This window comes from Gossypium hirsutum, chromosome D03, assembly GCF_007990345.1.
Source record: "Gossypium hirsutum isolate 1008001.06 chromosome D03, Gossypium_hirsutum_v2.1, whole genome shotgun sequence".
NCBI classification, from domain to species: domain Eukaryota; kingdom Viridiplantae; phylum Streptophyta; class Magnoliopsida; order Malvales; family Malvaceae; genus Gossypium; species Gossypium hirsutum.
This window is the reverse complement of record NC_053439.1, coordinates 44,958,016-44,973,013: the sequence shown is the minus strand read 5'-3', so window position 1 is coordinate 44,973,013 and position 14,998 is coordinate 44,958,016. Positions and strand designations below refer to the sequence as shown.

General features: G+C 32.8%; 2 protein-coding genes and 1 long non-coding RNA gene across 3 annotated transcripts; 1 reads left to right on the top strand and 2 right to left on the bottom strand.

The window, feature by feature from the left end:
- Positions 1 to 1,611: 1,611 nt before the first annotated feature.
- LOC121215521 (uncharacterized) lies at positions 1,612 to 3,636 on the bottom strand. The gene is made up of 2 exons (XR_005911424.1): positions 2,508 to 3,636; positions 1,612 to 2,367 (listed from the first exon to the last, which is right to left on the bottom strand). It is a non-coding gene; the product is annotated as an uncharacterized lncRNA (long non-coding RNA).
- A 1,044-nt stretch (positions 3,637 to 4,680) lies between these two features.
- Positions 4,681 to 6,481, top strand: LOC107950353 (AAA-ATPase At2g46620). Its single transcript, XM_016885188.2, has one exon. The coding sequence runs from the start codon at positions 4,923 to 4,925 to the stop codon at positions 6,342 to 6,344; it is 1,422 nt and encodes a 473-aa protein (XP_016740677.2). The 5' UTR covers positions 4,681 to 4,922; the 3' UTR covers positions 6,345 to 6,481.
- Positions 6,482 to 10,096: 3,615 nt separating this feature from the next.
- On the bottom strand, positions 10,097 to 11,296 carry LOC121215520 (uncharacterized). Its single transcript, XM_041090236.1, has 3 exons — positions 11,044 to 11,296; positions 10,687 to 10,852; positions 10,097 to 10,598 (listed from the first exon to the last, which is right to left on the bottom strand). Exons 1-3 carry the CDS (start codon positions 11,120 to 11,122, stop codon positions 10,370 to 10,372), a joined length of 474 nt encoding a protein of 157 aa, XP_040946170.1. The 5' UTR covers positions 11,123 to 11,296; the 3' UTR covers positions 10,097 to 10,369.
- Between the last annotated feature and the right edge of the window lie 3,702 nt (positions 11,297 to 14,998).

The window sequence follows — 14,998 nt, the reverse complement described above, 5'->3', positions numbered from 1 at the left end:
AACTTGTGTATTTAAAACTCAACTATTGAATTATTGTGGTTGACAGGGTTAATGTTTAGAAACATTGTTGTTAAATGTTATGTTATGATTATACAATAAGTTTTATCATTTCAATTTTTAAAGTTACTAAGTTCTGTTAAAGTTTTCTCATGTCGTTTTTTCTTATTTCCTTGTTGATATTGTTTTGTGGAATCGGGAAATTGGACCAACTTGAAGATCACACTATCCAACTATTTTTCGGTAGATTTTGAAAATGTTTATCTTGGGATATGTGGCATGTAATAGGAGAATCTTGTATATGTTTTAAGTACTTACTACAAAGTGGTATGTTCTATACTTGTGTAATGTATGTATACTTTTAGTTGATAATATGCTTGTTTATGGTTTGGTATGAAAATCCAATTGTGGTGTGGAACTTGTCATGTAGTAGGTGTTATATGTCTATAAAGGTGTTTAAGATATCAAGGTTGTGTAGCCTTGTTCATGGAATGAAGTGGTTGAAATTGCTATGAATAAGCTTGATGGATGGAATGGTATATTTGATAAGATTATCAAGTAGTTGAACTTGTGATTGTTGAATATGAACTTAGTTGATATTTGATTTGTGGTGTCAATAAGGGCATATTGGTTAAGCACATAAGTTGAATTATTTTGGTATGTTTTGAGCTTGTTTGATTGTGTTTTGAAGGTATAAAAATGGTTGATATTGGTTTGGCTTGGCACCTAAGAAATGGATAATGTTTTGGTTTGTTTTAGAAGTCATTTTAGGTGCACACGGCCGTGTGCACACTCGGTCACTCTACACGACCATGTGGCCCATTCAATTTTGGTGCAGGTATGTTCCACACAGTCACATGTTGTTACACCGCTATGTGACCCTATTTCGAATCACACACAGTTTGGCACACGGTCTGTGACATGGCCATGTGATCATGTTTCGAATTGCACACGGTCGGGCACACGGTCTAACGACACGGCCATGTAACACTATTTCGAACTATAAACAATTTGGTCACACAACCTAGACTCTTTTACACATCCTGGCCTTATGGCCGTGTGATCCATGTTTATACATTTTATTCTAAATTTTGTAGAAGTTTTAATTTAATCCAGAATTGATATCGATTTGTTTTAAATGTTCCGTAAGCTCGAATTAGATCCAGAATTTATTGAAAAGCATGGAAATGATTTAATATGAATTATTTGGTTAATTTGATTGAAATTTACGATAAATGTTCATAGGTCGTAATGTCTTATAGCTCGGGTCGGGCGACTGAACCGAATATAATGTGTTATAATAGGCTTCTCTCGAAGTCATTATGTTTAATCCTATAACTAATTTAACATATGTCTATGCCAAATCAATGTCAAGAATACAATTGTAAGCACCATTCCTATAGGATTATGTACGGTAACAATATATGTCTATATCATTACACATTTAAAATTAAAGAAATTAAACATGCACCATTCAAATTTTATGTCCATTAATCACAACATTTTCAGAATTAGAAATTAATTCAATTTACCCACTAATGCTGATCAAGCAAAAGAAAGCATTAATTATTAATAATAATTGAATGAATAAACCTCATATTGCAATAAGTATCCTTATCAAAGTATCAATAGTCTCATATTAGGGTTCCATAATTATTCTAGCTAACAAACGTTTAACCCATAATCATCAAATTAAAAACAATCAAGCAAAACTCAGTCATGGTTCAAAATAGCAAAGGAAAAGAAAAAAAAGACAAAGAGAAAGGTGAAGAGATGATGAGCTGAATGAGGTGGTTTTCCTCTAGTTGTTTCTTCTCTCTTTCTTCCTTCTCCGGATCTTCTTCTTCTCCAACGTGTTCCTTCTAAAAATTGATGTTCTTTTCTTTTTGCACACAGCAACCCGCCAATCTATGTTTTGAAAATGTGGTATTTATATCCCTTAAAAGATTGTAAGCTAGGTCAACTCTCTTCCCTATTCTATTTTTGTCCTTTTAGGAGTGTTTGGGCCTTTACATTTTCTCATAGTCTATTCTTTCTAATTCTTGATCATTATCAACACCTAATTAAGAGATGGGTTAAGTCCAAAAGCTAATGTGGCGTTCTAAGTTTGAGTTTCCCAATCTATTTCGATTAGGCTCGATATTGCGACATTGTTGCAACATTGAGATTTCAAATGTCGAAATTCGGCATATTCTTATTTCCATCTTTCTAATGTTCTATCAACAAGAATAAAATTTTACATTTTTAATGTTTAATTTGATAAATATATATTATTAAAATAAAAACTTTAAAAGTTAACTACTTAAAATAAAAACTTTGACTACATAGCCAGTTTGTGTGAAGGGTACACAGGTTCAGACCTTCTTGACCCTGCAAGAAAGCAGGAGACTTAGTAGTTGAGGAGAAGAAAGGAAAACCATCTGGAGTAAGTACAGTTTTAATAGTTTTTTTGAATAATCCTACTCAGGAATATTAAACCTCAATAATCTGGAGTAAGGCTTATCACATACTGATTTGGAGAAAGCCCCTACTACTTCAAGGAAGACTGGGGTTGCTGCAAATGAATATAGTCGGTTAAGTTCACGGTGATCTGGACGGTCAAGGCAGAGGGAATCAGATGAGTATCAGGTCCAAGCTGCAAGTAATGAACTCTCCAAGCTTGTAGTTTCTTTTAGCCTTCAATCAGATGCCCAGGATGCCTGAAATTCTCATCTATATACTCAAATTCTGCTACACCAACACAATCTTGTGTTCTGTAATACCCTGCCCACAAAATTAGATTTTTTTTTTCCTGGCATGTCTACTTGTTAACATTTGAGGTGATTGTGAGGGGAAAAAACATTTGAGGTGACATCTTATATAAAGCATGTGATGGCAGCTTTGGAAAGGATTTATCACAAGTATAGTAAAAGTTACAACCACCTCAAATGTGGTCCACCATATAGCATCCCAAATATCAAAAGCATCTTTCCATTTACCTTTTTGGTGCCTGGCCCCCATTCCTCACCCCATAATTTCAGATGCTGCAATTACAATGAAGCTTTTGCCAAAGTTAGCAGAGAAATCTTGTAGTTGTAACTTGTAGTATGTTAAATTCTAGTTGATATTTGGGATGTTATAGGGTGGACCCCATTTAACATGGGTTTGGTTTTTTTGCACTCTACTTTTTGTGGCTTGATCTGAAAGAAGAAGATGGGGTGTAATGATTCTGGGGTTGGGTAGTGGGGATTCAAGCTCCCATGTTTTAATGTGAAAGCAATAATATAAATTGAATGCATGTTTAACTCATCATTATTAGGTTCTTTTCAGATTCTTACTTTGTTGATATGATGTTTGCAGGTTGCAATGCATGTTTCACTCATCTCTGTTAGGTTCCAACAGCCAGGAATGATTGCCATGTAAGCTTTATATAAATGCAGGTTTATGAAGCACAATAATTTGTTGTTTCTTTGAACCACCATAAATACATAAGTAATTGGTAAATCATTTGGCATTGAGTAAGATGAGTTTTGGGGCAAATGCAATTTGGTATCTAGGGGATAGCTCCTTTGAGAAATATTCAATATAAATATTACTGAAATTTGTTTATTATTATTATTATTATTCATCTGTTTGTATTGGATATGGCTAACTTAAACAAATAATGAACATTGAAAATTTTGGGCTTTTTACTATAAGTGATAAAAGAAAAGAAAGAAGGTTACTTGTTCAAAACTACTTAGAGGAAAAGCCAATTGACTTTGTGGCTTGGCTTTGAACCCGCACATTCCCCGTACTTCCCGCCTCACTTTTTTAATTCCCTCTTTGAAAACTTCAAAATTTCTCTTCCATTATCATTATTATTATTATTATTATTATTATTATTTCTTAAGATATCTACTAAAACGAGCCTAGTAACTAATTCTCTGCATTCTGCAGGCTTATTAATGGGGTAGATGTTGGCCACGAGTTTTAAAGCTGCTTTATACTTAGGGCAGATTAAATCCTCGACCACTAGTTAAGGTGGGAGAGACCCTTACTACCTCACCTAACTCCCGTAATTCTTTTATTATTTATTTTAACATATTATAAAAATGCTATCATTTTATCAATTTCATTTATTAAATTTAAAAACTTAACATGCCAAAATGTTGGCATTAAGCATGTAAATCTAAAGCAATAGGCCAAAAAAAAAATCGTAAATGTTTAAATTGAGGAAAAATTTATTAAAAATAAAAAGATTAAATGTTTAAATTGTGGTTAATTAATGTTTTTTTAGGGATTGCTTGGATAAATTTTTTTAAATGGTCATATAAATGTTAAATTTTTTGGATGCTCCCAAATAAAGGTAAACTCTTTTGAAATAATCGATAAAACCTTTTTGAATGTGTTTAAATAAGAGTATTTTTAAAGGTATAATGATAATTATTAAAAGAATGGTTTTTAAAAATTTTAAAAATATAATTAATTACGATGAATATCTTGGGTTTCAAATTATAATGTTTTATGCATTTTTAAAATGGTTTGATTTGTATTTAATTAGTTTGGGAATTTAGGGCCTTGCGTAAAATAGTTGACCGAAAATGGTATATGATTTCTTGTATGCTGTGGATTTAAGAAGTCAGATATTGTGTCACCTTAAACAACAAACCAAACAATGCAGAATTTAGGGAATATAAAATTAAATTGCAACCAACCTTCACGGAAACATCAAAGCCCATTTCTAGCAGTCAATAACATTGAATTTCATTTATATTATTCCCCTTACAGAGTCATCAGTCCAAAACTCTGTGCTCCCTCGTGCCTTTGACCCCTAACATTGAAGTTTCCCTTTGCCGGCTCAAGCCGACTTACCAAGCAGCCCCGATAAATGGCATCTCCATTTCTCCCCTTTTAAATAATCTCCATGTTTGCTTCTTCTCCTTCCAATACCATCTTTCATCCCAATGGTAAACATGATGATCCTCATACCCTTTCTACTTGTGGGTTTGTTTCTGATTCTCCGGTTTTTGTTCAAAACATCCTTGTTACTCATCCTCCTCCAAAAATTCCAGTGTTTGGAAGATTGGCTTCATGTTCACCAATTGTATAGAGTCCCGCAGTTCAACCATCTTTTCCAGGAAAACGAGCTGTATGTCAAGGTTTCAACCTATCTCAATTCTCTCCCTTCCTCAGAAGACTCTGATTTCACCAACCTTTTCACTGGTTCCAAGTCCAACGATATCCTTCTTCACCTCGACACCGACCAGACCATTCGGGACGTGTTCCTCGGCGCCAGAGTCTCCTGGACCCTCGAGAAATCTGAAAATGGTGGAGCAAGGGTGTTGGTATTGAGGCTCAGGAAGAATGATAAGCGTAGAATTCTACGTCCTTATCTGCAGCACATACTGTCTGTTGCTGGTGATATTAGTCAAAGGAAGAAAGAGATTAAGTTGCGGATGAACGTTGACAGCCCATCATCAGGTGAGAATGGGCGGTGGAGATCGGTTCCGTTTAACCATCTGGCGTCGTTTGATACTCTTGTAATGGACGTTGATTTGAAGAACAAGGTCAAAGCTGATCTCGAAATGTTCCTCAAGTCCAAGCAGTTTTATCAGAGGCTAGGCCGTGTTTGGAAACGGAGTTATCTTCTATATGGCCCATCCGGAACCGGAAAATCCAGCTTTGTAGCGGCCATGGCTAGATTCCTCAACTTCGATGTGTACGACATCGATTTGTCAAAAGTTTCAGACGATTCTGATCTGAAGATGCTGTTGCTACAAAGTACGAGTAAGTCCATGATCGTGGTTGAAGATCTTGATCGTTTCTTAATGGAGAAATCCAAGAATGTGAGCTTGAGAGGGATACTGAACTTCATGGATGGAATCGTATCTTGCTGTGGAGAAGAAAGGGTGATGGTATTCACAATGAACAGCAAAGATGAGGTTGATGAAGCGTTGTTGAGACCAGGGAGGATTGATGTTCATATACAGTTTCCATTATGTGATTTCCCTTGTTTCAAGCATTTGGCAAACAATTACTTGGGTGTGAAGGAACACAAACTGTTCCCTCAGCTTGAAGAGATTTTCCAGGGAGGGGCTAGTTTAAGCCCTGCTGAGATTGGGGAGATCATGATTTCTAACAGGAGCTCGCCAACTCGAGCGTTGAAATCAGTGATCAGCGCAATGCAAACAAATGCGGGTGCTAAAAGCAGAAGAGTGAGCGGCGACGGGGCAGAGGAAATCGGGGGTGGTGAACAAGGGGGATTGTTTAGCAGGGAACATTCAGTTAGAGATTTTCGAAAACTATATGGATTGTTAAAGATGGGAAGTAGAAGAAAAGATGAGCCCTTGGATCTTGGTTCAGCTGATAAAGATGGCTCAAATTAAGAGCTTGTATTGTAACCAAATTACAAGAATTTCTTGAATCAATCAAACATTTTTTTTATTTTTTCATTTGGGTTTTTGTAAAATACCCTTTCCAGGGATAAGTAAATTAAGCTTCTTTTTTTGTTTTTCCTTGGTAAGCGCACTTCTCTGTTTCTTTTTTTTTCCGCTTTGCTGAATTCATTTGTTAGGCAGAGCTCATCTTTCTCCGTTTCAATAATTTTGTATGCATTTTTCTAGAACCCAAAGAATTCTTCAGTTTGAATAGGTTGAATTACACTTTTTTCTTTTTAGTCTGTTGGAATGATTTTATTTAAATCATTAAATTGTTAAAGAAAGAAAAAAGTTTCACCCGCGAGCTTAAAGCGATGATTCGACAATTTATATAGCAGATCAGTATCCACAAACGAGTAAAAGAACATACCTTAGATCCAAATTAATTTGCAATTGGTGTCAAAGATCTGAGAAAAAAATTGTTTGAATTTTGATTTGTAAATTTGTAATGCCCAACAATGTTTTATGAAAAAAAAGAATTGATTAAAGAGGAGAAGGAGAAAGAGAGTTTTCGACTAGTGTAGATAGTGTGAACAAAGAAAGTTGTATAACGTAAATTTTAGTAATCCAATGACTTAAATGAAAATTCTTTCAAATCATAATTTTTTTAATTAAATTATAAAAACGAAAAGTGAAACTTGGGTATTTATCTATTATAATAATTGTACAAGTCGAATTTTGTTATTAATTAATGTGATTGAGTAGTGGATAATTGTTAAGTAGTCAGGTGGGAATGGGCAAAGTGAAGAAAATATTGGCGGTGGGAAGGTATTTATCATATTATTTGACTTTGAAGGTTGTGCAATGAAGTTAAAAAGTTTGAACAAGTTTCTATTCTCTGTCACCTCTAGATTTCCATTGAACCCCCCGCTTCAAGGGAAGAAAATTGAAGACATGGTCAAATAGATTGTTGTTGAATGTGTGAGCCACAGTTAATCTTATCCTGATTTGGTGGACGAATTTAATGAATTAGGGTTCAACATTTAAGAGGTACCTAAATAATTAAAATGTATTCCTATTTTTAATTTTTATATAATATTTAATATTATTTATAACTTATTTTTAAGCTTTAAATAAAAGAATAGTATATTTCAACACCTTTTATAATTTATACTACTAATAATATTAATATCCACTGAATTAAGATTTAATCGGTAAAATGTATTAATTCTTAATTCCTACCATTAATAATTAAAATTAAAAAAGAAAACTTGTAAATAAAAAAAAACAGACTCGAGTAGCGAGAAAAAGGAAAAAGAGACGCGGCTAATTTTGAGTTGGGGCAGAGAACTCGGGACGGGTGATTTTTACTTGTTTTGTATGGGCTAATCCTGGACTGCACTATGGTATTGTTAAAAATATGGATAAATTCCCTGGGTGGTCACCCAGCTTTCGGGTAGGTTCTATTTTAGTCACTCAATTTAAAAAGATTTCAATTTCATCACTAATATTTTTATGACTTTAAATTTTAGTCTACACTGTTAAATATTGGATGGGAAGCTGGTGTGAGTTTTTTAGATTGGCCTAATAATAAATTTAACCCTCTAATATTTATAAATTTTATCAATTTGATCTTAAATCTAAAAATTTAACAAATTTAGCCCTCAATGTTTACAAAATTTATCATTTAGCTCTAATTTAAAAAAAATCAAGAAATTTAACCTGAAACATTTACAAAATTGATCAATTTAATTCTAGTTCTAAAAATGAAAAAGAGGAAAAATATTTAAAAATATCATTTTTGGATAAAAATGAGTTAGAAAATCTAAAAAGAATTTGTAAACTTTATAATTAGAATTTAATTCACTTTTAAATAATTTTTATCCAAAAATGAATTTATATTAAGAAACTTTATACAATTTGGAAAAGAAAAACAATAAAGGAAAGAAAAGGGAGTCGGAATTTCAAAGCAGGGGAGATGGGTGTAGGATATATGATGAGAACATAAACCCTAGAAGAAGAGCACATATCAAAATCATAGATTTTCAAAAGAAAAGGGACAAAATTAAACGGATTTCAAAGCAGAGGAATGAAGATGGGATATATGATGAGAACATAAACCTTAGAAGAAGAGAAATTTCAAAGCATTTTTAAAAAAACATTTTTTCCCTTTTTTTAACTTTTAGAATTATAATTAAATTGATAAATTTTATAAATGTTCAAGACTAAATTTATTGAATGTTTTAGAATTAAAATTAAATAACAAAATTTGAAAATATTGAAAGTTAAATTTGTTGAATTTTTAAATTTAAGACCAAATTGATAAAATGCGTAAACATTAAAAGGATAAAATTATTATTAACCCAGTAAAATATCCACGTCCACTTTCCATTAAATATTTAACTGTGAGCCACTAAAAGTTGAACGTTGGTAATAAAATTAAAAATTTTAAAAATATCCAAAAGTTGGGAGCTTACCTCAAAAATTTAAGTAACACTTGAGAATTAAAGTTTAGATTTAGATTTGGGTTGCAAAATTTTAAATTTGAAAATTAAATTATTTAAAATTCAAGATTTTGGATTAATTCAAATTTAAAATTAGATTTCAATTAGTTTTAAGTTTAAAAAACATATTTTTTTAATCATATAAAATTATTTGAGTTAAATCACTTCAAAACATTTCTATAGAAATTCCATTAAGGAATTAAAAAAACAATATTACAACTTTTGTAACAAATATTAAATCATATTTTAATATAAAATGAATGGAGTTATAAAAAGATTTCTACAAAACCACCAGATAACACTTATGTCTCCTTATTACAAGACATAAATTTATGATTAGTTAATATCTTTTACGAAGCCAGCAAATAATAATCGTTCTTTAATAATTAATACTAATTCCAGGTAGTTTGGTTACATTCCGCGATGGCAGCGGAGGGCGGTAGGGACAAATGCAGTGGAGAGATGAAGCAAATGAGAATAGTTTGGTAGTTGGTATGTATTGATATCGATCATACCCCAGTACCCCATTTCGGTATGTTTCAACCATTCTAATGTAGATTTTATGGTATATAGGTAAGTGAGTCTTGAAAATCTGGATTTTCAGGTAAAGAGAATTTTCGGTTTTAGCAATTCAACTTGCTCTTATTTCATATTAATTGTTATAACTTAGCGGTTATGCCTCCATAATTCTATCCCTTTATTTGGAAAAACAAGATTATTATAAATGTATTTGAAGATCCAAAATCACAAGGCTAAGCTACTTTGTCATCCCTTTTGTGTTGTGGAATAAGGCCTCCTAACCCTTGCCTGCCCTTAATCTCTCACAAATGCTAACACCGGTTTCTTGCCTATATTTTCTGTTATCATCAAATCAAGAGACAATACCTTAAAAAGGTTTTCAACAATATCATAGTACGACCATAAGTACCCATTTAGGAAAATGTGTCAAATTTAAAGACCAAATATGTATCCAAGTCAAAGAAAAAAAAGATTAGACTGCTCAAAAAGAAAAAAGAAATTGTGAAATTTTCCCTAATTTTTTTTTTATATCTGAAATAATGACATAATTTGCCACATTGTTACTTAGTTAATAGCAATTAACAACTCAGTGAGTATATTAAGTTTCGACAATGTTAGTAATTAATCGGCTAAGACATAACTTGAAACAATCCATAAGTGACTAAATTTGAATTTAACCTAAAATTTTATGGTTACTGAGCATTCAACATTGTACTGTTCACTTTTCCAGTAATGATCTCATCAATAATATTTAATTTACACTCGAAATTCCATCTGCACATTGAGTTTGAATACAGTAACAGCAAATAAGTTGAATATGTATGGATCCTATGTAAACCTGGCGCCATAGGTTGGTTCAGGTTTAGGATTGAAGTGCTCAAGTTTAAACTAATTTAAGATAGCTAAATTTGAGTTTAAACATCAGTAGATTAACTAAAAGAAAGAGTAATAATAACATTACGTACATAGAGGAGAAAATCTAGTACAAGTGTGGGTGAGGTTGGGAGAGAGTCAGAGCAGCCTACCACGTTTGGCATCAGCAGAAGCAGCTTCAAGGTCGCCCAAGAAGAAGAGGATTTTATCCAGAATCCCTCGACAGGGTTCCTCCACATGATTCGATGTTGTGCTGGACTCGCACTCTTTCACCCCTTTCCTTTTAATCCTTGAACCCAGGTAGCGTTGGATTTTACCTTGATGTACAAGAAAGTAATCTCCCCCTTCTTTGATTATCTTCAGCCCCCTACCCCCAACACACATACATATCATCATTTATTTTTAATTACGAATGCCCATAAATGGATTAGATTAAAGGATATACTACAACTTACAATCCAACCCGATCACATCGGTCTTGTGTCTCGTAAACATGTTTCCATGATGTGGATTCTAAGGGCTGAGGGGCAAAAAATGCAGCTTCATCCACTCCCCATCTTTCTCTGAATAGGTTACACCATAGCGTGTTATCCGAACCCAACACTTTCCATTTCCTGCAAACTTTACAACCCCAATTCCCAATGCTTTAATTTGAATTTCGTAACCCAAAAAAAGAAAGAAAAAACCCACAAATTTAGGCGCTTGATCCACAATTCAGGAAATCAAGCAAACCTCTCATCTTGAATTTGAGATAAAAATCAATCTAAACCCCAAAAGAAAAATAAAATCGTGGGTTGAATTAGGAGGCTAACCTTGTAGAGCAGAAGCAAGGTTCTGATGATCCAAGAAACAGAAAATCTTAAGACAAATATCAGAAGGCAATCTCTCCATTCTTTCTTTTTTGTTTTTGTTTTTGTCAAATACACAACTCGAATTTTGAAGGATCCAAAGACAGGCAATCCCCTTTGGTAGATTGAAGGGACAAGAGAGAGAGAGAGAGAGAGAGAGAGAGAGAGAGAGAGAGAGAGAGAAAAGGTGCCTTTTTTTTATTATGTGGAAATTATGAAGCTACTATTCTCAACTCTCTGGACCTTAAAAAGTAAAAGGTACTCGCTCCAAAGGACAGGCCACGTAAAGGATTGGGACAACGTACTGTGTAAGATAGCGAGTGTGATCTATTAGGGTGGGTGAGGAGATTGTTAAAAGTGGATATTGAGTTGGACAAGTTGCGGTTATAAGCAAGCCGAATGTTGTTGTTTTACCGCGAAAAGTGAAACCGAGTAATTGTTTTTTCCTAGGTGTCAAACGTGAATTTATCTTCGCCACCACTTGGGAATCATCTATATCTTTTTATCTACAAATAGATAAATTAATTTTATTTGTTAAATAGTTAAAAAAAATATGTCAAATTATTAAAATTTATTTATTAATCGATGGCGTGGCTGTCGATTATTTTTTTTTGGCCAAATCTTTTATTTATTTATTTATTATAAAACTATAGCTTAATGGCATGTTGAGACAGAGATTGAATGGTTGTTTGTGTGTAAGAATTTCGGTTTTTTAATGTTTGGAGTGTTTTCCACAAATCTAAGACATTGGCTTTTGATTTCAATTTAATTGCTGAATGGGAAAGAAAACCAAAGATAAACAAATTAGAATGGATGCTTTGTAATTTGCAGTTGTTAGTGTCAAAAATGGTTACCAACTAAGCTGTAAAACGAAAGATATGGGATTGAGGGGATTTCTTTTTTAAGATTTAGAAAATGTTTTTTAATTAAAATAAATGAAATGATTTCAACAACAATCTAAAAGACCCAGTAAATATTTTCAATATTTGATTTAAGTTTAAAGGCTTAAACCTGCGTATTTGGATTTCCAATAGAAATTCGTAAAGTAAAATACCTAAAGAAGAGAAGCTTTCAACTTTTTTATGTAGTACATTATAAAGACTAGCTATAGGAGAAGGTGAAAGAATACTAATAATAGCAGTTCAACAATGAAATTGATGGGGGGGGGGTTGTTAATATTTCCAGATTTGTATTTTTTTCAATATTTCATGATCTTAAAAATACAAGTTTTATTTTTAATATTTTTTCCCAGATTTGTAAGAAGATCAAATTTAATTTTTTAGAATTACTGGTAAATTTTTTTTAAAAAAAAACTAAAATTATATTTTAGTTATAGTTCAGAGACCAAATTAATGATTAACTATTTAAATTAACGTGCTATGTCATCGTTTAACAAATAAAATTTATCGAAAGGATTTATTTTACGTTCGAAAATATATAAGAGCTAATTTGTTTATTTTTTTAGTAGATGAGTTCAAATACAATCCACCCCTTATTATAATTAAAAAAATTATAGTATTTTCTATTTTAAGGAAATGAAAAAAACCCTCTGATTAAGGTAAATTATCATAAAATTGTTGTAATTATAGGTTAAGTTAGAGTGTAGTGGGTGCCAGGATTTATGGAGTCCTAAAGGAATCCTGTCATGTGGGAGTTGAGGTGGAGCAGATCTGATCTAATTGTAGTGTTAGAAAGAGTGATACTTAAGACCAGCCTGGACGGATCTCATAAACCAACCATGTTACAATTTTGTATTATACCCCCATCGAAGTTCCATTTTTAAGATTTTATGATGAATTTATTTTAATTAATCCACTATTTAATTTTATTTTTAAAACAGAATATATTTTATAAGAATTGCATGCTAAAGAAGCTTTAACATTCCATTCAACCTCGTTTCCCTAAAATTAATTAAACAAAGAAGGTGTGCTCTCTTTATATGTCATTAACCAACAATATTTAAACTTATTTTGTTTCTATATGATTATCGGATGAAAAATGTCTCTGAAAATTTTAAAATATTTTGTTCAAAAAATAAATGTGGGAATTCGATTTTTCTTTTTTTTTTTTGAAAAATATGAATTTATTTGCTGTTATTTAGTAGATTAAAAGAGTTCTAATCCCATATATTTGTGTTTAGTAGATAAATATTTGTAATTAATAAAACAATGACACGTGTAAAAATAAAAGTAAAAGATCAAACTAAGGGGTTTAATTGGGGTATGGGAACAAGTATTCATTACATACATATGAAACAACTAATAAAAGAACGATAATGAAGAAAGAAAATCATTCTCAAAAGGAACTAAAAGGAAAACTAAAACTCTTCGAGAAAACCCTTTCAAGCTAGGAAAGAAACCAAATGGCCAAACCCATCCTGAGAATTAAAATCCATCAATAGAGAGCGAGTCAGGAGGGGAGTTTGAGATTATCCTTCGATAAATAAATGAAATCCTCAATCCAAAGAACAAAACCCAGATAGACAGAAGCTCGCGGTGGTTCTATGAAACGGCGATCCGATGCTGCAAGATCGATGACCCCTAAAGGCGCATCTTCAACCCAGAACTGGTCCTTTCTGCTTTTCAAACCCTCTGCCGCCATTGCATGTGCAATAGTGTTTCCTCCTTTGAAGATGAAGTTAAAACGCGCGACTTCAACCCAGAACCAGTCCTTTGTGTTTTTCAAACCCTCTGCCACCATTGCATGTGCAATAATGTTTCCTCCTCTGGCGATGAAGTTAAAACGACATGCTGAGAAGCTTCGAGATAATGCTTTCGCATTTTAGGTAACCGACCGCATTTAAGAATAGTCCTCTTTTGACTGTAATTTCAGTATAACAGCCCTTGAATCGATTTCCAAGAAAACATGCAAAAAGCCTATTTCTTGAGCAAATTGGAGACCACGAAGAACCGCTACCGCTTCAGCCATAAACATCAAGTTAAACAGGTTATGAATTCTAAAAGAAGAACCTATTATTTGACCCATTTCAACTTGGATAATGATATCTGATACTGCTTTTTGGTTTGAAATCGAGTAACCTACACCAACATTCACCTTGACCCAATATGGAGATGGAAGGGCCCATCGAACCATTGCTGAGGGGTCTGGGTGCTTTAAAATTGAGGTCAGATCATCCATGAATGAAGGTAACAACCTCATCAACACTTTGCGATTCCCTTTCATAAATGAGTTTATTTCGTGAAAACCAAAAAGCCCAAATTGTAATAGTTATGTCTTCTTTTCTTTTCTTGTTTGTGTGTTCAAAAAGCCAGCATAACCGCTCAAAAAAAATTGCATCCGCAACATCATCAAGCCATTGAACTTCTAATTTTAACCAAACCTTTTTCGCAAAATAACAATCACGACTAACATGCAAATTAGATTCGATATAATTTTGACAACGAAGGCATCGATTCTCAAATGAAATTCATCTAAAATGTAGATTATGTAGTGTAGGAATAAAATTGCAAGCAAATTTCCACAGTAAAATACGAACTTTTGGTGGGAAATTTAAATTCCAAATCTGTTTGTATGTGTTGCGCTCAATTATATCCAAATTTAATAGCTCAACCAGAGCTTTATAGCCACTTCTCACATAATAAACTCCAGAATGCTATCTAGACCAAATTAACTTATCAATTTGAAGGGTCAAAGGTAAAGGAATACTCACAATCATTTTTGCCTCCTCCTCTGAGAAAGTCGAGAAAAGTAAGTCTTGATCACAGTAGTTCAATCCAAGGATAATGAGGTTCCAATTATGCCCATTGCCCTGTAATGATTGTCCTATCCACTGATAAACTGAGTTGTAAAGTTAAGTTCTCAAGTGTAATTGTACACTCAATGCACAAAAGATGAAATGTGTGTCTTGAATCTTCATCTTTCCACCAAAGTATTGATAATTGCAGGATCCAATTTAGTC

Bases quoted from the DNA above. Each gene is read 5' to 3' on its own strand.
- LOC107950353 (XM_016885188.2), top strand. From the start codon at position 4,923: ATGGTAAACATGATGATCCTCATACCCTTTCTACTTGTGGGTTTGTTT.
- LOC121215520 (XM_041090236.1), bottom strand. From the start codon at position 11,122: ATGGAGAGATTGCCTTCTGATATTTGTCTTAAGATTTTCTGTTTCTTG. The intron at 10,853-11,043 runs GTTAGCCTCCTA...GGGGTTGTAAAG, and splicing joins CCTTGCTTCTGCTCTACAAG to TTTGCAGGAAATGGAAAGTG. The intron at 10,599-10,686 runs GTAAGTTGTAGT...TGTTGGGGGTAG, and splicing joins CGATGTGATCGGGTTGGATT to GGGGCTGAAGATAATCAAAG.